The sequence below is a fragment of the Lampetra fluviatilis genome, chromosome 3, assembly GCF_964198595.1.
Source record: "Lampetra fluviatilis chromosome 3, kcLamFluv1.1, whole genome shotgun sequence".
Taxonomy (NCBI): domain Eukaryota; kingdom Metazoa; phylum Chordata; class Hyperoartia; order Petromyzontiformes; family Petromyzontidae; genus Lampetra; species Lampetra fluviatilis.
The window spans coordinates 10364566-10385607 of record NC_136277.1 but is presented as its reverse complement, the minus strand read 5'-3'; the positions used below and the strand labels follow the sequence as shown (position 1 = coordinate 10385607).

General features: G+C 51.8%; 1 protein-coding gene across 1 annotated transcript in view; it reads left to right on the top strand.

Annotated features, from left to right (window-relative positions):
• The window catches only part of ATP2A2 (ATPase sarcoplasmic/endoplasmic reticulum Ca2+ transporting 2), a 38269-nt gene that overhangs the window by 1820 nt on the left and 15407 nt on the right, over positions 1 to 21042 (top strand). Inside the window, exons 2-15 of the mRNA XM_078882497.1 lie at positions 3272 to 3289; positions 4520 to 4602; positions 6841 to 6945; positions 10173 to 10311; positions 11274 to 11354; positions 11951 to 12036; positions 13063 to 13218; positions 13884 to 14192; positions 14837 to 14925; positions 15560 to 15662; positions 16507 to 16638; positions 17617 to 17742; positions 18389 to 18607; positions 20061 to 20183. Of these exons, the coding sequence (XP_078738623.1) occupies positions 3272 to 3289; positions 4520 to 4602; positions 6841 to 6945; positions 10173 to 10311; positions 11274 to 11354; positions 11951 to 12036; positions 13063 to 13218; positions 13884 to 14192; positions 14837 to 14925; positions 15560 to 15662; positions 16507 to 16638; positions 17617 to 17742; positions 18389 to 18607; positions 20061 to 20183 (1769 nt within the window). The remainder of the gene's footprint in view (positions 1 to 3271; positions 3290 to 4519; positions 4603 to 6840; positions 6946 to 10172; positions 10312 to 11273; positions 11355 to 11950; positions 12037 to 13062; positions 13219 to 13883; positions 14193 to 14836; positions 14926 to 15559; positions 15663 to 16506; positions 16639 to 17616; positions 17743 to 18388; positions 18608 to 20060; positions 20184 to 21042) is intronic.

Sequence of the window (21042 nt, the reverse complement as noted above, 5' to 3'; positions counted from 1 at the left end):
TCACAGGGTTGATGTGCCCTCCAAAAAAAATCGCGGTACCTATTTTATCAACCCGAAGTAGATGATGATATGGTTGATAAGCGGAAGCAGTCTTGTATCACTGGTTGGGAAGAACAAACACAACAAGGGTAGCCACATGGCTCAGGATATTCTCAAGTGCAAAGAGTCGATGACTTCAGCCCAGCCACCCAGTCATTCACATTGAATATCAGGCTTTCAATGAATGACTCATAGGTTGTCAATAAACGAATGGGTCGATCAATCAATTGAATTGGATGATACAACCCAACTCTGGCATGCGACAAACGCAGCTCTCTCATGGCGTTTATGGAAGTTGATAATGATGACGACGACGATGATGATGAGGATCGCTCACAGGATGGGGGATCTCAACGAGGCGGTAGTCCTGGGGTGATGCGTTGCTCTGCTCTGCTGGAGTTTTCGATCGATTGCGTCCGTGTCGTGATAGCGCAACTGGCCTCGGAATTAATTGAAGTTGGTTGATCTCAGCGAAAAGTTTCCATGAATTGAAGGCCGCGCGTAGTGACGGCGCACACACACGTGGCTGTGATCCAGGCACCCGTTTTGGTGGATCATCTGAGCGAGGAGGATAATGTACGGCAGTAACAGCAAGAAGGTTCGCAAACTAGTATGTGCCAGGGGACACGTGTGAGTGTTTATCGCCTCCTATGCTCGTTTGGTGAGAGTTTTTTTTTATTCTCAGGTCGTGCGGCTTCTTCCCACACCAAACAATTCTCTCTCTCGCTCGCTCCCTCTTAAAAACACATTGGCAAAAAAATATATTATTTGCAGGACCATCGTGAATTTTAAAAAATACCTACGACTCACAGGGCATTTCCTCGACAGATATATGTCATCGTCATCGTTCTTTATTCATTCTAACGGATGGTTCCAAAGGAAGACATTTTTCAAGATGATTTAATATTCATATTTTATATTTTCTGCCTTTCAAACTCGATTACACTTGGGAAGCCGGTTTAATTTCGCGTGGCTGAGACCCGAATTCGAAGAACACAAGGTCTCTGCTGGGCATTTGTAAAAAAAAAAAGCCTTATAACTCATCGGATTCCTACAGTATAAATTAATTATTCTGATTGTGATAGAGTGGTGACTCGCCGCATTCTGAACTAAGTAAACGGCATGCGAATGGCAGGCGTTCGAAACTATAACCTCAATTGTGCCGGACTCAATGTCCTGACCGCAACCACCACGCACACCATATTTATTGAATAAGCGTATCACCACACTTTTGTCCGCGCTATGAAGAAGGGTCAATGCCAGAAACGTCGTCTACAGTGTTTTCCTTTTAAGGCCACCCACAATGTTATGATGAATATAAATACATTGCCAGAGGTTGTCCTCTGTGTTTGCGATTTGATCCTGGTCCTAAGGAATGAGGAATTTCCAGTCGCTTGAAACGGGAGATGCGGAGATTTAAATTTTGACTTCGACTGCACGCAGCCTTAATAGGTGTTCGCCAGCAACCACCTGTTCCTATAGATTACCCAGGGCTACACGAGGGATTTCTGGCTTATGTGTGCATCCTATTGACCTTGTAAATGTCACACTCCACAGGAGGGCAAAGAACTTGGTTCACCGATGATAATGATGATGCCGATGGACATCGTAGATACGTTTTAATTTCATGATCGAGAGGCTGAGATAAATTTTGGATTTTTATAGAGATCCTACCCTACAGGAAATAAAACAGCAAATGGTTTTGTAGTTTTTTTTGTCGGGCCCAAATCGGCATAATTAATCACAATTATACTTACGCGATCTAACCCAACACACATTTATTATGAATAATATTGGTCGCGACAGCCTGCGTGTTCAATATGCATAATTAATGTCTTTGCAAGTTTTTTTTTCTCTATCCTAGTGATAAGCCTTTGGGTTTCAGCGATATATATATTTGTCGCAGACGTTCACTTTCTTAAGCCCTCTGGAAAAATTCGTAGAGATTACGTCACACGTCCTCGGGATTCTCCTGAGACCCGCAGACCGACACGCAGAGAGAGACACCCGCATAGCAACCGAGAGATTCACAGAGAGACACAAACTCACACAGAGCCACACAGACGTACGTAGGGACACATAGACTTGCATAGAAACGCAGAGAGTTACACAGAGACATATTTAGATGAGCGTAACGGGATATGGGGTTGAGGTGTGGCGCAGCTGTGCAATGATTTGTTTGTGGCCCTACCCAATGAGTTCAATTTAACGAGTATAATAGGTTAATCTTACATGTCATTTTTTGTTTAAATTGTTGAGACGTTAGTGGTGATATTCGTTTACCCACTCGCGCTGACCGGCGTGGTGAAGTATGGTCAGAAACCTTCATGACTCAACGCAGCATGGGAAAACGCCTTCATCGTCCAGAAGTGGGTTAACAAAGGGTTGGGAATAATTATGGATAATATTGATGATAATAAATATGATTAATTATATTAAATTACCGATCAAACGCGTGTTTTACACGGGGGGGGCAGAGTGGCAGATGTAATCGAGCCACATAATCTGCGGCAACTGGAAAAAGTTACATAATAGGCGACGTTTCAGGGAATGGCACTTTTCACAGCGCATTACCGTGCGTCTCCTATTACATACTTGTAAAAAATCTATTTTAAGCACACAGTCTTGTTATTACCGAATGTGTTGAGTTCTTGTTAATTGTGCACACCGCTGCCAACGTATTATCAGCAGCAGCGAACTTGAGCAAAACGTTGCTCTCGAATTTAATCAACCACCGAGCTGACGGGGACATATATATGGAGGGACGCGTGTGTGGCGTGTGGCGACTGGCATTGGTTATCAGCCTCCAAATCAATCTCACTCGACCAGCAGGTGGCGGGTGATTCGACCTGCGAGATCAGCTTCCGTTGAGACGGACCGGCAATGGCCAATGCCGCGGCACAAGCCACCTCTCTCTGCACTTGAAGACTTTGAAACCAAAAATACGAGGAAATAGAATCTTCCCTTGTGGATGATCGGTGCTCGCCCAGGCTCCGTAGTTACCCCTCGGGTCCGTCTTCCCACAAGCGTGAATCTCCGTTAATTAGGAAACAAAACAACAAAAAACACTTTAAAGTTGCGCTCAATTAGCACCGCTGTGTTGTTTTTTTGTTACCCTGTCCATTAACCCCTGACCTTTACCCATTATAATTAACCCCGATCTTGACCTTGACCGTTTTCTCTGGAATCGTCGTTAATCACCTTTCCTTCTTTTTGTGTTTTGTTTTCGCAGAATTGCCGGCGGAGGAGGGTGAGTAGCAACTCGTGCAGCGCATGGTCACTACCCCCCTAGCAGACCAACACCGGGGTACAGCGTCACCCGGCAGAGAATACCCGGCCCGGTGTAGCCGCCCACTTAGCGTGCACATGGCAGCGAGACTACGATGTCCATGACTTGGCGGCTGCTATACACTTCCACGTGATAAGCCACTTCTGCTGAGCTATCATTTGCGGCCAGGTCGCTTATATAATAAAAAAGAAATCACCTAATAGCTCAGTGGGCTTTTACCAAGTCAAATTAAAATAGTTTTTGCTGTTAGCGATTTGCCTACCTTTCCAACACTTGTGCACTCCTATCGTGCTTGTGTATTGCTTGTCGTTGTAACTTTCTGACATCTGTGAAAAAGCGCTTCATTGCTCATCGGTTTCGTCCGGTACAAATAAAGATTCTTGATTCTAGAGGTCTGCAAGCCACTACATAGCGCCCCCTAACAGACACAGTCGGAATAGCACTCCTAATGGAGTACAGCTGGAATGGTGACATGGAATAAGCGCCTCCAGTTGGCACGAACGGAATAGCGCCGCCTAATGGACGCAGCATGAGACCATTCGTAGATACAACTGGAATAGCAACCCCCCCCCCCCCATGGTTTCAGATGAAATTGTGGCCTCGAGTGGACGCGCCTAAAATAGCGCCCCAGTAGTGACAGGTGACATCGCAACCCTATCGGTTAAACAGAGAATAGCACCTCCTCTGTGGGTTACACGTGGAACAGCAGCCCCTGGTGGACACGGATGGCATAGCACCATTGAACAGCACTATCCAGTGGTTAAAGAGGGAATATCACCCCCTCCTAGTGGACGCACGCGTTATAACATTTGCCGGCCCTTGGTGGGTTGGTGGTGTTGGTTGTGAGGTTGACGAGATGATGATGGTGGTGGTTCTAGATTTGAAGCTTTCGTGACTGCAAGGATTCATTTTCGGTAAAGTCACGTAGGTAAAAAAAAATGAAATTAAAATTAATAAAAGTAATAATAGAAATAATAGAAATAATTTTAATTTCATTTTTTACCTACATGACTTTACCGAAAAAACTAAGATGATGATGGTGGTGGTGTTGATGATGGTGGTGGTGGTGGTGTTGATGATGATGGTGGTGGTGGTGTTGATGATGGTGGTGGTGGTGGTGTTGATGGTGGTGGTGGTGGTGTTGATGATGGTGGTGGTGGTGTTGATGATGGTGGTGGTGGTGCTGTGTAGGTAAGTCTCTGTGGGACCTGGTGGTGGAACAGTTTGAGGATTTGCTCGTGAGGATTCTGCTTCTGGCTGCCTGCATCTCCTTTGTGAGCTCACATCACACCACAGCTCACATCACACCACAGCTCACATCACACCGCAGATCGCATCACACCACAGGATACATCACACCAAATGTGTATCGCCTTTAAGCAGACTGTTTGGACAAATGCTAAGCCCTGAACCTAGCCCCATAGCTCTAACACTGGTCCTAATTATAACCTGAGCCTCGATTTCCACCTTAGTATCACCCTAACATTATTATCATCAGGGACATTTGTCTTGGCAGTGACCCTAACCCTGTGACCCTGACCATGGTGACATTTGACCGTTTATACTGAACCAGTGACCCCTACTATCCACACCATGGCAATTACCTGGACTATTATAGTGGCCCTGATCCTGTTCCAATGTCCCTGAGCCGGGGGAACCTGGTAGTAACCATGACCCAGTGACCCCTGCCCCAACCAATAAACAATGACATTGACCATGACCCAAAAACAATGACATTGACCCTGACCCAATAACAATGACCCTGACCCAACAATGGCATTGACCCTGACCCAATAACAATGACCCTGACCCAACAATGACATTGACCCTGACCCAATAACAATGACATTGACCCTGACTGAGATAGACCCTGACCCAAAAACAATGACATTGACCCTGACCCAATAACAACGACCCTGACCCAACAATGACATTGACCCTGACCCAATAACAATGACATTGACCCTGACCCAATAACAATGACATTGACCCTGACCCAATAACAACGACCCTGACCCAACAATGACATTGACTCTGACCCAATAACAATGACCCTGACTCAACAATGGCATTGACCCTGACCCAATAACAGTAACATTGACCCTGACTGACAATGACCCTGACCCAAAAACAATGACATTGACCTTGACCCAATAACAATGACCCTGACCCAACAATGACATTGACCCTGACCCAATAACAGTGACATTGACCCTGACCCAATAACAATGATATTAACCCTTACCCAATCACAATGACATTGACCCTGACCCAATAACAATGACATTGACCCTGACCCAATAACAACGACCCTGACCGAACAATGACATTAACTCTGACCCAATAACAATGACCTTGACCCAATAACAATGACCCTGACCCAACAATGACATTTACCCTGACCCAAAAACAATGACATTGACCCTGACCCAATAACAATGACCCTGACCCGACAATGACATCGACCCTGACCCAATAACAATGACATTGACTCTGACCCAATCACAATGACCCTGACCCAACAATGACATTAACACTGACCCAATAACAATGACCCTGACCCAACAATGGCATTGACCCTGACCCAATAACAATGACATTGACCCTTACCCAATAACAATGACATTGACCCTGACCCAAAAACAATGACATTGACCCTGACCCAATAACAATGACATTGACCCTGACCCAATAACAATGACATTGACCCTGACCCAATAACAACGACCCTGACCCAACAATGACATTGACTCTGACCCAATAACAATGACCCTGACCCAATAATAATGCCCCTGACCCAACAATGACATTTACCCTGACCCAAAAACAATGACATTGACCCTGACCCAATAACAATGACCCTGACCCGACAATGACATCGACCCTGACCCAATAACAATGCCATTGACCCTGACCCAATCACAATGACCCTGACCCAACAATGACATTAACCCTGACCCAATAACAATGACCCTGACCCAACAATGGCATTGACCCTGACCCAATAACAATGACATTGACCCTGACCCAAAAACAATGACATTGACCCTGACCCAATAACAATGACATTGACCCTGACCCAATAACATTGACATTGACCATGACCCCAATACCAATAACACTGACCCTGACCCAATAACAATGACCCTGACCCAATAACAATGACATTGACCCTTACCCAATAACAATGACATTGACCCTGACCCAATAACAATGACATTGACCCTGACCCAATAACAAACAATGACATTGACCCTGACCAAGTGACCGCTGATTACACCTGATTGATCCAGGGGCTCTGACACAAGACCCTCTGACCCGAATGCAATCACCATGACAGTGACCCTGACCCAATGAATAACATACACCCTGACCTTGATCGAGCGACCCTCACCCAGGAACCCTGATCCTGACCCAGTGACCATGGCCGTGCCTGACCCAGCGACCCTGACTCTGATCGTGTTGCGACGCCTGACCCAGTGACCCTGACCCAGTGACCCTGACCCCGCCAGGTGCTCGCGTGGTTCGAGGAGGGCGAGGAGACGGTCACCGCATTCGTGGAGCCGTTCGTCATCCTGCTCATCCTCATCGCCAACGCCATCGTGGGCGTGTGGCAGGTACACACACACACACCTGTACATATACACCTCCACACACCTGTACATACGCACATTTGCACACATAAAGACAAAGGCCCCCCCGTATAGCCTTTACAGACTGGTGGGGCAAGTGCTGTTAGCGAGCACCTTTGTACACACGCACACCTGTACACACACACCTGCACACACACACACACCTGTACATACACACACATGTACACACACATGTACACACACACACACACACCTGTACACACACACACACCTGTACAAACACACAGCTGTACATACACCTGTACACACACACCTGTACACACACACCTGTACACACACACACACAGCTGTACACACACCGGTACACACACACACACCTGTACACACACACACCTGTACACACACACATGTACACACACATGTACACACACACACCTGTACACACACACACATGTACACACACATGTACACACACATGTACACACACACACACCTGTACACACACACACCTGTACACAACAACAACAACAACCGCCATTCGCCACTAAGTGGCGGTGACGTCACCACGACGCTTGTGCCAGGCCATGTGCACCCTGAGGCCACGTGAAGTGTCGAACGCCCGCTGGCAGGAGGTCACGGGGCAGACCCAGGTGCCATGGGTCGACTGACCGAGATGACCGAGATGACTGGCTGATGCACCACCTGTGCCCCCTACTGTGCCAACTTGCTGTGCTTTAGCCACCCGGCGCTCCGCTCGTTGTTGTGAGCGTCGCTCCTCCGCCCTCCGTTGTTGTTGGAGGGCGACTGCCTCCAACTGCCCAGTAGCGTCCTTCACGAGCCTCCTCCACTGAGGCCGATCTTGACACCGCTGGTACCAGTCATCGGCAGGTCCACTCAGCTCCACGTTCTCCTGTACCACATCACTCCATCTCTTCTCTAGCCCGTGCCGCGCCCGTTTAGCCCCCTCGATCCGGCCGAACAAAAGCTGTTTAGGCATGCGGTGGCTGGGCATGCGGGCTACATGACCCAGCCAACGCAGCCTTGCCTGCCGGAGGAGCTCACTGATTGGACTTTGCCCAGATCTTTCAAGGACTTGTGAGCTCCTCACACAATCCAGCCTGGTTAAACCCATGATGGATCGTAGGCTGGCCAGCCTAAATGTTTCCAACCGGCGAAGATGCTCCACTAGGGGGGTCCACGTTTCGCAAGCGTAGAGAAGGGAGGGAATGACCGTGGCCGAGAAGACCTGAAGCTTCGTGCGGAGCGACAGACCAGGTAGCTTCCACACAGCGTTACGCAACCGATGAAAAGATATTGCCGCTCGACTGATTCGGAGTGAGACCTCTGCTGATAAACTGGAGCCGGTCATAAGCACACTGCCCAGGTATGGGAAACTCTCCACTCTCTCCACAACTGCCCCATCACCGATTGGGAGTTGTGGGGGTGGAGTGCCCGATGGTACAAAATACCCAGGCATGTGCTTAGTTTTGGTGGGGCTGATGGTAAGGCCCCACCTCTTAGTGGCACGCTCCAGTCTCAGCAGCAGCGTCTCCAACTCCTCTTCTGAATGAGCAGCTATTACCAAATCATCGGCATACATAATGTGGTTGACCAATAGGGAGCCATCCCTTGATCGCACCCGGGCGTCGATCAGCCTCCCATTATATCTGTACCAAATGGTAATTCCCCCGGTACAGCTATTGAAGGCTTCACGAACTACGCAGTCGAAATAGATGTTAAATAATGTGGGAGCCAGAGGACATCCCTGTCGCACCCCAAGGTGTACAGGGAAAGGCTCCGACTCCCGGCCACGTAGTTTTACCCGGGCCCGCTCACCATCATGAAGGTCCTTAATGATCGTGAGCAGAGGCTCAGGGACTCCGAAAGCACGAAGAACAACCCAGAGCCCAGTCCTACTGATGGTATCATAGGCCTTGACCAGGTCAATAAAGCAGAGATGTTGGTCTTTTTGGAATTCCCTACACCTCTGCTGTAGCAGACGGACAGAAAATATGGCATCTGTGCAGGACCGCCCTTTCCTGAAACCGCATTGGGGCTCCGCAAGCCTCTCCTCAGCGTGCCTAGCAAGGCGATGTTGAATAATCCTTGCCAGGACCTTACCCGGCACACTGAGGAGTGAGATGCCCCTGTAGTTGTTACAGTCGGTACGGTCCCCCTTCTTAAAGAGGGGGACCACCAGGGCATCCTTCCAGTCCTGCGGAACCCGTCCAGTGGTCCAGACTGTTGTTATGATGTCATATAGGGCAGTCTGTGCACAAACGCCACCCTCCCTCAGCATTTCGCTTGGGAGATCATCTCTGCCCGGTGCCTTCCCTGGTCTCAGACTCCGGATCGCCCTCAGTACTTCCTCAACAGCTGGTACCTCAGCCAGCCACTCACAGGGGGTGACCTCTTCCAATATTTGAGGCACACCTGTACACACACACCTCTACACACACACCTGTATATAGTGCCGTGCACTTTGTGTGTAATGATGGGTGTTCCGCGTGCAATGCTGTGCTGGGTGTGCGTTGTGTGCTGTGTGTGTGTATATATACTGTGTGTGTACTGCGTGTGCTGTGTGTGTACTGCGTGTGTGTGTGTATACTGTGTGTGTGTGTACTGCATGTGCTGTGTGTGCGTGCGCTGTGTGTGTACACTGTGTGCTGTGTGTGTGTGCTGTGTGTGTGCTGTGTGTGTATATACTGTGTGTGTGCTGTGTGTACTGTGTGTGCTGTGTGTGTTTGTATATACTGTGTGCTGTGTGTGTGCTGTGTGTATACTGCGTGTGCTGCTGTGTGTGCTGTGTGTGTGCTGTGTGTGTATACTGTGTGTGTGTATACTGTGTGTACTGTGTGTGTATACTGTGTGTGTGTATACTGTGTGTGTACTGTGTGTGTGTGTGTGTACTCTGTGTGTGCTGTGTGTGTGTATATACTGTGTGCTGCTCTGTGCGCTGTGTGTGTGTACTGTGTGTGTGTGCTGTATGTATATACTGTGTGCTGCTGTGTGTACTGTGTGTGTACTGTGTGTGTGTGTGTACTGTGTGTGCTGCTGTGTGTACTGTGTGTGTGTGCTGTGTGTACTGTGTGTGTGTATATATATACTGTGTGTACTGTGTGTGTGTGTGCTGTGTGTGTGTGTGTGCTGTGTATACTGTGTGTGTGTGCTGTGTGTGTACTGTGTACTGTGTGTGCTGCTGTGTGTGCTGTGTGTAATGCCGTGCTGCGCGTGGCCCTGCGCACTGCCAGGAGCGCAATGCGGAGAGCGCCATCGAGGCGCTGAAGGAGTACGAGCCCGAGATCGCCAAGGTGTACAGGCAGGACCGCCAGGCCGTGCAGAGAATCAAGGCGCGCGAGCTGGTGCCCGGGGACCTGGTGGAGGTGGCAGGTAGGGGGGGGGACACGCGCGGCACGCACAGCCAAACGTCACCGTCCATCACCACCTCCATCATCACCTCCATCACCACCTCCATCACCACCTCCATCACCATCACCACCTCCATCACCACCTCCATCACCACCTCCATCACCACCTCCATCACCATCACCACTTCCATCACCACCTCCATTACCACCTCCATCACCTCCATCACCACCTCCATTACCACCTCCATCATCATCACCACCTCCATCACCACCTCAGCAACTCCATCACCAACCGCCTTGAACACCACCGCCACCACCACCTCCATCACCACCTCCACCACCACCACTGCCACCACCACCTCCATCACCACCTCCATCACCACCTCCACCACCACCACCACCTCTATCACCACCTCAGCAACTCCATCACCAACCGCCTCGAACACCATCACCACCTCCATCACCACCTCAGAAACTCCACCACCAACCACCTCGAACACCACCGCCATCACCATCTCCATCACCACCGCCATCACCACCGCCATCACCACGTCCATAACCACCTCACCAAGTCCATCACCAACCACCTCGAACACCACCTCCACCACCACCTCCATCACCACCTCAGCAAGTCCATAACCAACCACCTCAAACACCACCTCCACAGTCAGCTCACCAACTCCACCACCAACCACCTCTGCAATTATCTCCATAACCACCTCACCAACTCCATCACCAACCACCTCCATAACCACCTCAGCAACGTCATCACCAACCACCTGCATCACAACCTTCATCACTACCTAACCGACTCCATCACCAAGCATCTTCAATGCTACTCCGCCACCTCAAACAGGCCCTTCGACACGAGCCGCGGGCACCACCACCAGCAGCACAACACTCCACCAGGACCGTGAGCGTGACCACTAATAATCTCTGCCTTGCTGCTGCTACTGCTACTGCCGTCTGTTCCCCCCACCACAGTTGGAGACAAGGTCCCGGCTGATATCCGCCTCTCAGAGATCAAGTCCACCACGCTGCGCGTCGACCAGTCCATCCTCACCGGTACGGGAGTTCGCTCACCCACCGCTCACCACCGACTCAACACCACCATCGCCCCCACAGTGAGCCCCAAAAAAAGGCAAATATCCCCCGTTTAGCCCTCAACAGACTGTTTGGTTGGTGGGTGGAGCAAGTGCTGTCAGCGAGCACCTATGAAGGCCGCCAGCCAGTCAGCCAGCAACAACACTCCCGCACGCGCGCACGTGCACACTCCGTACGCGAGTCGAGTACGCCCGCGTATGAATGCACAATTATTCGCCTGCTGGCAGTCCAATAACCACTGTTTATAATACAAAGACCACCCCTCCACCCAGCAAAGTGCTGTCAGCGAGAGGGTGGATGGCCAAGATCCATGCCCTCCAGCTTCCCAGCGCTGATGTTTAAGACACCCCTCACTGGGTACTCATTTAAGGCTGAGCCGACTTAGAAGTGGTGGCCCAGATCCAGTTTCAGATACTTCGCCACTGCACAAAATTGGTTGTGATCGGGGTATCGAAGCGGGATTTTGCCGGGCTCGGTAGTGCAGCACCGCAGCTGCTAACCACTGTGCCACCGCTCCCCACTCACCTCTGGCCCCGTCGTCATCCGTGCGAGTGCAGGAGAGTCGGTGTCCGTGATCAAGCACACGGACCCCGTGCCAGACCCCCGCGCCGTCAACCAGGACAAGAAGAACATGCTCTTCTCCGTGAGTCTCGATGAACAATGCCTCATCGTCCGTGGGGGGGGTTGTTTGACAACACTTTATGGGTTCTAGATTTGAAGCTTTCGTGACTGCAAGGATTCATATTCTTAGGTTTTTTCGGTAAAGTCACGTAGGTAAAATATGAAAATTAAAATAAATAAAAGTAAAATAAAATAAAAATCACAACGTTTCGGAGGCAACACAAGCTTCCGTCTTCAGGTGGAACCGTCACAGCACGATTGCTGTATCAAGTACTTGATACTTACTTTAAGTAATTGATACTTACTTGATACAGCAATTGTGCTGTGACGGTTCCACCTGAAAACGGAAGCTTGTGTTGCCTCCGAAACGTCGTGATTTTTATTTTATTTTACTTTTTAAAATTTTAATTTTAACTTTTTACCTACGTGACTTTACCGAAAAAACCAGGTCGCTTCTGAAAAAAAGAGCTGTATAGCTCAGTGGGCCTCACCTGGTAGAATAAAAAGTTTCGTCTGAACTCCTTGCACCCAGGGGCCCGTGCCATTCACACGACACCACCGCCAACAGACAAGCCGGGGGCGCCCTGATGACTGGCTGCATTTATTTAACAAACCGAAAAAATATCACCAAATTTGAAGTTTTCGTGACTCCAAGGATTCATATTATTGGTTCTTTCGGTAAAGTCACGTAGAAGGGAAACGATAAAATTAAAAAAATATTAAACAATAAAATTCTCACGATGTTTCGACTGCAACACAAGCAATCGTCATCAGGTGTGAAAACCACAGCAAGAATACAAAACGTCGTGAGAATTTTATTGTTATATAATTGTATTCTTTTATTGTTTCCCTTCTACGTGACTTTACCGAAAGAACCAAAGAACATATAAAAAATATATCACGTTAAAACTCCCCACGCTCTCAAATCTGCACCGGAGTGCGTAATCGCACAACCTCCGGCTCGCACGTCCAGTGCGTTAAAGTGTTGCGCCACGACTGAGCTTGACCTCGTCGTCGTTTGACCCCAACACCCCCCCCCCCCCCACAGGGCACGAACATCGCGGCCGGCAAGGCCGTCGGCGTGGTGGTGGCGACCGGCGTGAACACCGAGATCGGCAAGATCCGTGACCAGATGGCGGCCACCGAACAGGAGAAGACTCCTCTGCAGCAGAAACTCGACGAGTTCGGGGAGCAGCTCTCCAAGGTGACTCCCCCTCTCCCCCCTCGCTCTCAGCCCCACCGTGGCCTCCTTCACCACCACCGCCACCAGCAGCAGCAGCAGTGTGACATTGCGTGGTCACCGGCAGCAACACGAAAATCGTCACTGTCACCACCACGAACACCTCCACCAGCGCGACCATCAATGGTCCATTGTCCCCTCTGTGCTCCTCCTCCATTGTCCCCTCCTCCTCCATTGTCCCCTCCTCCTCCATTGTCCCCTCCTCCTCCATTGTCCCCTCAGTGCTCCTCCATTGTCCCCGCCTCCTTCATTGTCCCCTCCTCCTCCATTGTCCCCTCCTCCTCCATTGTCCCCTCCTCCTCCATTGTCCCCTCCTCCTCCATTGTCCCCTCCTCCTCCATTGTCCCCTCCTCCTCCATTGTCCCCTCCTCCTCCATTGTCCCCTCTGTGCTCCTCCATTGTCTCCTCTGTGCTCCTCCATTGTCCCCTCCTCCTCCATTGTCTCCTCCTCCTCCATTGCCCCTCTGTGCTCCTCCATTGTCCCCTCCTCCTCCATTGTCTCCTCCTCCTCCATTGTCCCCTTTGTCCTCCTCCTCCTCCATTGTCCCCTCTGTCCTCCTCCTCCATCAGCTAACAACATCGTGCGCGCTCTCTCCCCCTTCACCCCCCCCCCCCCACCACCACCCCAGGTCATCACTCTGATCTGCATCGCCGTGTGGATGATTAACATCGGCCACTTCAACGACCCCGTGCACGGCGGCTCGTGGATCCGCGGCGCCGTCTACTACTTCAAGATCGCCGTGGCCCTGGCCGTGGCCGCCATCCCCGAGGGCCTCCCCGCCGTCATCACCACGTGCCTGGCGCTGGGCACGCGCCGCATGGCCAAGAAGAACGCCATCGTGCGCAGCCTGCCCTCCGTCGAGACGCTCGGATGCACCTCGGTCATCTGCTCCGACAAGACCGGCACACTCACCACCAACCAGATGAGCGTTTGCAGGGTGAGCGGAGCGCCTTCCCCCCCACCCCACCCCACCACCTTGCCGGCAGCGACGTTTGGAATATATGGGGGGGATCTCTGTCTCGCTTTAATAGGGAATGTAAGGGAGTGTGTGAGATATATTTTAGCTACAGTATTATCTGCCACTCGTCTCGGTCAGTCGACCATATTGGTGGCACCCGGGTCTGTCCCGTGACTTGCTGCCAGCAGCGAGGCCTTACACACTTGACGTGGCCTCAAGGTGCACCTAGCCTGGCACAAGCGCCCTTGTTGTTGTTGTGTGCGGGGCGCGGGGGGGGGGGGGGTATTTAGCGCGCTGCGCTATGATCCCGGCGACCCGAATTCCATTCCCGATCACGACCCCTCCTCGTGAACCGTGCGATCCTTCACAGGTGCTCGCAAAAAACAACAGTACCTGCCCCAACAGGCTACACGGGATAATCTTACGTATTTTGTTCTATTTGGGGAGGATGTGGAGGCGGTGGTGATGATGAGATGAAGGTGGTGATGATGTCTGCGGTGGTGGAGTTGATGATGCTGGTGATGATCGTGATGATGTTGATGATCGTGATGATGTTGGCAATGGCTGTGATGTTGCTGATGTTGATGGTGGTGGTGGTGATGTTGATGGTGGTGGTGCTGTAGATGTTCGTGCTGGACAAGGTTGAAGGAGACTCGTGCTCCCTGGCCGAGTTCCACATCACGGGGTCCACATACGCGCCGGAAGGAGACGTGTAGGCCTCACACCCCACGGCACACACAGAGAGACACCCCACACACTCCCCACATACACCCCGCGCACACACCATACACACCGTACACACACCGTGCAACTCGCTGACAACCATCCACACACCACGCACACCACTCCACGCACTCACGATCTACACGTCGCCTAATTAACCTCGGGCTACCCTCCTGACCTCATTCCGCCATGACCCCCCACGCCCTTTAGATCCCACGACTTCTTTGCATTCTAGATTTGAAGCTTTCATGACGGCAAGGATTCATACTCTTAGGTTTTTTCGGTAAAGTCACGTAGGTAAAAAAAAATAAAAAAAAATAACTAAATAAAATCACGACGTTTCGGAGGCAACACAAGTCTCCGTCTCACTTGATACAGTACATTTGGCTGTGACGGTCACACCTGAAGACGGAGACTTGTGTTGCCTCCGAAACGTCGTGATTTAATTGAGTTATTTTCATCTATTATTATTTCATTTCATTATGTTTTACCTACGTGACTTTACCGAAAACATATAAAAGTACGACTTCTTTGCACCCACGCGCCCATTGACCTTCACCCACAGATGGCCCCCGGTACCCCCCGAGCGACCCCATGAGCGAGTGAATTTGTGACCTCGGCAGGTACAAGAACGAGAGCAAAGTGCGCACAGGGCAGTACGACGGCCTGGTGGAGCTGGCGACCATCTGCGCGCTCTGCAACGACTCCTCGCTGGACTTCAACGAGGCGAGGAGACGCTGGGGACACGGGAAGATGCAACGGGGATTCAGTTTTGAGTTTTCAGTTTCATTTATTTGGTGTAGCCCTGTGAGCCATTCGGCTCTTGAATCGGGTGCAACCGCAACAAACAAAAAACATGAACAATAAAACATCTTAAAGTGACTACGCGCAAACAGAAAATCCAGGAAAAAACTGCAAAAAATATTGCAGAAAAAAGCACCGTACACCAACGCTGTGTGCAAAAATCCCAGTGGGATGCAAGTCAACCAACAAACAACCACAAGACAACTTAGATTAAAGCCATCATTCTAACTCCGTACTACAAGAAACAAACATGGCCAAACCAAAAAACAGTGATCATAGGAACTGTGACCGAAATTTCTCAATAAACGACATAAACAACATGTACCACCAAAACCCTGTAGCCATAGCTGGCTGCAGGGACAAGGGAACAAGGGGAGAATGAGGCATGGGGAGATGGGCGAGACTTAAGAGAGACACAGAGAGACACGGGTACACATTGAGTGACATGACAAGGCACGAGACGCATGCGGGAATACAAAGCGGGATGGGGACACGCGGGGAGACACGGAGGCATACGGAGAGACACGCGGAGACGCAGGGGGAGGCACGGGAGGACAAGGGAGGCATGCGGGGAGACACGAGGTGGGGGGGGGAGGGGGTCACAGGGGAGGCACAAGATGACACAAGGAACACGGTGAGACACGGGGACACATAAAGGGGACACGGGGAGACACGGGGAGACAGGAGTAGACGGAGAGAAGGTGGAAAAAGGGGACGCTTGGTGATGGTGGGGGTGACGATGATGGTGGTGTCGTGATGTTCTCAGGCCAAGGGAATCTTCGAGAAGGTGGGAGAGGCGACGGAGACGGCGCTCACGTGCCTCGTGGAGAAGATGAACGTGTTCGACACAGACGTGAACAGGCTCACCAAAGTGGAGCGCGCCAACGCGTGCAACAACGTGAGCCTCACTCACACCGCTCGCTCACACCGCTCGCTCGCTCGTTCGCTCGCTCGTTCCACTCACCCACCGATGTGGCCATCCTCGCGACGAACCAGTGAACGGACAAAGGGATTGAGCGGCGTCTCAAAGAATTGACTTGTGAAGGCAATTCATTGAAGGAGCCGGCGAACGATAATGCGGACACACCGATGGGCGAGGCGAGCAATTCAATAATCGGTGCCAGTCGATCGATCGATCCGCAGGTCGCTTGAGTGAACGCATGAGCGAATGGATGAGCCGGCGGGCGAGCAAGCGAATGAGAAAATAAATGTGAGACCCGGTGAACGAATGAACGACCGAATGAATGAACGACCGGGGGGGTCTGTATGGATGTTACACTTTAACACGTAGGCTTTGGCAACCGATAGTGTCCGTGGTAACGTGTTTTTTGGGGGGTTAGATGGCGTAAGCGCATATTTGTATTGACGCTATCTAACTCTAAGCAAAAACCTTCGTGATATTGAACTTAGTTCAGCACGATACGTAGCCAACGGAGCCCCTTCTCTCCTCCCCCCGCCCTCCTCCGCCCTCCTTCGCCCGCCTCCCCCCCCGCCCCCCCCCCCCGTCGCCCTCCTCCACCCCCCCCCCGTCACCCTCCCCCCCGCCCCCCGTCACCCTCCTCCGCCCTGCCGCTCCCCCCCCGCCCCCCCCCCCGTCACCCTCCTCCCCCCCCCCCGTCACCCTCCCCCCCGCCCCCCCGGCACCCTCCTCCGCCCTGCCCCTCCCCCCCGCCCCCCCCCCGTCACCCTCCTCCACCCCCCCCGCCACCCTCCTCCACCCCGCCCCCATACGCCCTGCCCCTCCCCCCCGTCCCCCCCGCCACCCTCCTCCTCCACCCCGCCCCCCCACCCTCCTCCCCCCCGCCCCCCCGTCACCCTCCTCCACCCCGCCCCCCACCCTCCCCCGTCTCGCGCCAACCCCACCCCCCGCCCCCAGGTGATCAAGCAACTGATGCGCAAGGAATTCACGCTGGAGTTCTCGCGCGACCGCAAGTCCATGTCGGTCTACTGCGTCCCCACCAAGCCCACCCGCTCTGCCGTGGGTCCCAAGCTCTTCGTGAAGGTCGGCACGGACCCACAACACCCACCCACACGCGCGCGCGCGATCCACACGATCGATCAAAAGGCGGTCACTGCATCGAAAACATCACGAGCACGAGGCCGCACTCAGCACACACACATTGTAGCGTCGTCTCTCGGTCCGAGCCCACTCACTCACGACAAGCGGATGACAGATTTACCCCCCCCCATCCTCCTCCCACTTTTTATCGATATTTATCCCATCGATTTCGAGGCTTAAACCTGACCCCAAACCGCTAACGCCACCTTCGCCTCGATCCTATTCTTTACGACGCTTTAAAGTGTCCGGAGAAAACACGCGCGTGCGAGGGGGAAACACTCTATCCCCCATACAGACAGAACGGGTGGAGTCCACATTTGTTTGCTGTTTCATCTTTCCGGCAAACCAGGATTACGGCTCATCCCTCAATTCTGAGCCTATCCTTATACTGGTCGGTCCTCTGTCCCCACCCCCCCGACCCCTCGTCCACCCCTTCCCTCCTCTTCCCACTCCCCCTCCTCCTTTCTACCCCCTACTCCCCCCTCCACTACCCCCTCCTTCCTTCTCCTCTCCGTCCCCCCTTCACCTCCATCCCCCACCGCAACCCCCTTTCTCCCTCCCCCCCTCCCCCCACGGCACGCACGCGCAGGGCGCGCCCGAGGGCGTAATGGACCGCTGCACCCACGTGCGTGTCGGCACCACCAAGGTGCCCATGACCCCCGGCGTGAAGGACAGGATCATGTCGACGATCCGCGAGTACGGCACGGGCCGCGACACGCTGCGCTGCCTGGCGCTGGCTACGCGCGACACCCCGCCGCGCCGGGAGGACATGGTTCTGGAGGACTCCACCAAGTTCGGCAGCTACGAGGTTTGCTAGCGCGCGTTTCTCCGCGCGCGTTTAAACTTAAAAAAAAAATTACGCGCGGACGGGTCTCGGGAACGAATTGGGTTCGTAAACCGAGGACCGCCCGTGCTGTTTAACGTCTGCGCCGCCACAGGGCTCTCACGATATGGGGCCGTCCATAAATGACGTCACGCACCTAGGGGGGGGGGGTCAGACATTTGTGACGATGCGTGACGGGGGGGGGGGGGTGTTTGAGAAATGTGACGTCACGTCAAAATGCGCTACTTTAAATAAATATAGACAACACGTTCTACTTAATTAAATAGACTTTTTAATAAATGTTTTCTCCTACAACATCAGAGTGCAGCGCCACATTGAATACGCACTACAATGACAATAGTTTAAAGCGATTTGAAGCATGTTTTATTTTGGGGGGGGAGGGGCAGAGCTTTGTGACGTCATATTTGAAGGGGGGGGCTGACTTTTTGTGACGCCGTGTGACGAAGGGGGGTGGGTCAAAAATCCTCCAAAATCGCGTGGCGTCATTTATGAACGGCCCCTATAGTTAAAACTATAAAAATTATTTTACCAAGTAAGACCCCATTGAATTCTTTTTCAGAAGCGACCTGGCCATAAATCGAAGTGGCTCATCACTTGGAAATGTAGAGCAGGCAAACACTCTAAACACACAATCTAAACCTTAAGTTTTCGTGACTGCAATGATCCATACTCTTTAGTTCTTTCGGTAAAGTCACGTAGGTATAATTTTTTTTTACATAAAAAACACTTTTTTCTTTCTTTTATTTTGAATTTATTTTATTCTAAACACACACGTTGATTCTAAATGCGGAGGTAAATCCATGTGACAACGGGGAGAGAGAGAGACATCCAAACTCAGGGTAGGGATTGAAACCCATGACCTCCTGCATACCAGGCGAGGCATTTAACATCTCCTAGCCACCGAGGCGCCCCATTTAGTTATCTTGATGTCGATTTAAAGCTTTCGTGACTGCAGGGATTCATCTTCTTGGTTCTTTCGGTAAAGTCACGTAGAAGGGAAATAATAAAATAATAAAAATAAAACATGATAAAATAAAAATTCTCACGACGTTTCGGCCACAACGCAAGCAGCCGTCCTCAGGTGAAGAAGCAGAGCTGTCGGAAAGACAGCGTCCCAATGAACACCGCCAAGCTTGGCAGCGTATATTTAAGCTGGGTCGATTATTATGTTTTATTTTTTATTATTTTATTATTTCCCTTCTACGTGACTTTACCGAAAGAACCAAGAAGATTATCTTGATGTCCTTAGCGCCTCTGATTTAGCACCATTGGTTTACGTACGGCGTCTAAAAGAAAGTTCGACGTACGTAAGTGTACATACCCCCCGCGCGTAACGCGGTATTCACGCGGTACAACAGCGTGCGAGCGGGTTGGAATATCCATGCGTGTGAAATGATCGGCCTCTTCCCTGCCACAGGCGGATCTGACGTTCGTGGGCTGCGTGGGGATGCTGGACCCTCCTCGCAAGGAGGTCATGGGCTCCATCATCCTGTGCAGGGAGGCCGGCATCAGGGTCATCATGATCACCGGCGACAACAAGGCGAGTGAAACACGCGCACTCAACAACAACAACAACCGCCATTCGCCACTAAGTGGCGGTGACGTCACCACGACGCTTTGTGCCAGGCCATGTGCACCTTGAGGCCACGTGAAGTGTCGAACGCCCGCTGGCAGGAGGTCACGGGGCAGACGCAGGTGTCACGGGTCGACTGACTGAAATGACCGAGATGACTAGCTGATGCACCACCTGTGCCCCCTACTGTGCCAACTTGCTGTGCGTCGCTCGTCCGCCCTCCGTTGTTGTTGGAGGGCGACTGCTTCCAACTGCCCAGTAGCGTCCTTCACGAACCTCCACAGAGGCCGATCTTGACACCACTGGTACCAGTCATCGGCAAGTCCACTCAACTCCACGTCCTCCTGTACCACATAACTCCATCTCTTCTCTAGCCCGTGCCGCGCCTGTTTAGCCCCCTCGATCCGGCCGAACACACACACACACGCACGCACACGTTACACGGGCACACACACACACGAGCGAGTGCGTGGGCACATGAAGACCCCCCCACCCCCATGTAGCTTCCCTTTCAAGGTTAAGTGCGCACACAAAAGACAAAGATCCCCCGTATTGCCTGACTAGCCTGTTGAGCCAAGTGCTGTTAGTGAGCACCTACGAAAGGGCTGCACGGCGAACTAGGTGCCGCCTTTGTCTCCCCAGTGCTGTTGTTTACGTGCCGCATCGGGTACACGTTTGAGGCTGAGTCGATCTAGGGGAATTCCCAGGACCGGTTTGTAGATAAAGTATATATATATGCCACTGATCTTGCCTGTCAGCAGTAATCCAATTCAGCCTGCGAGGTTCCTGGCACAGTGCGCTCAACCACCCCTAGGTCGACTCAACC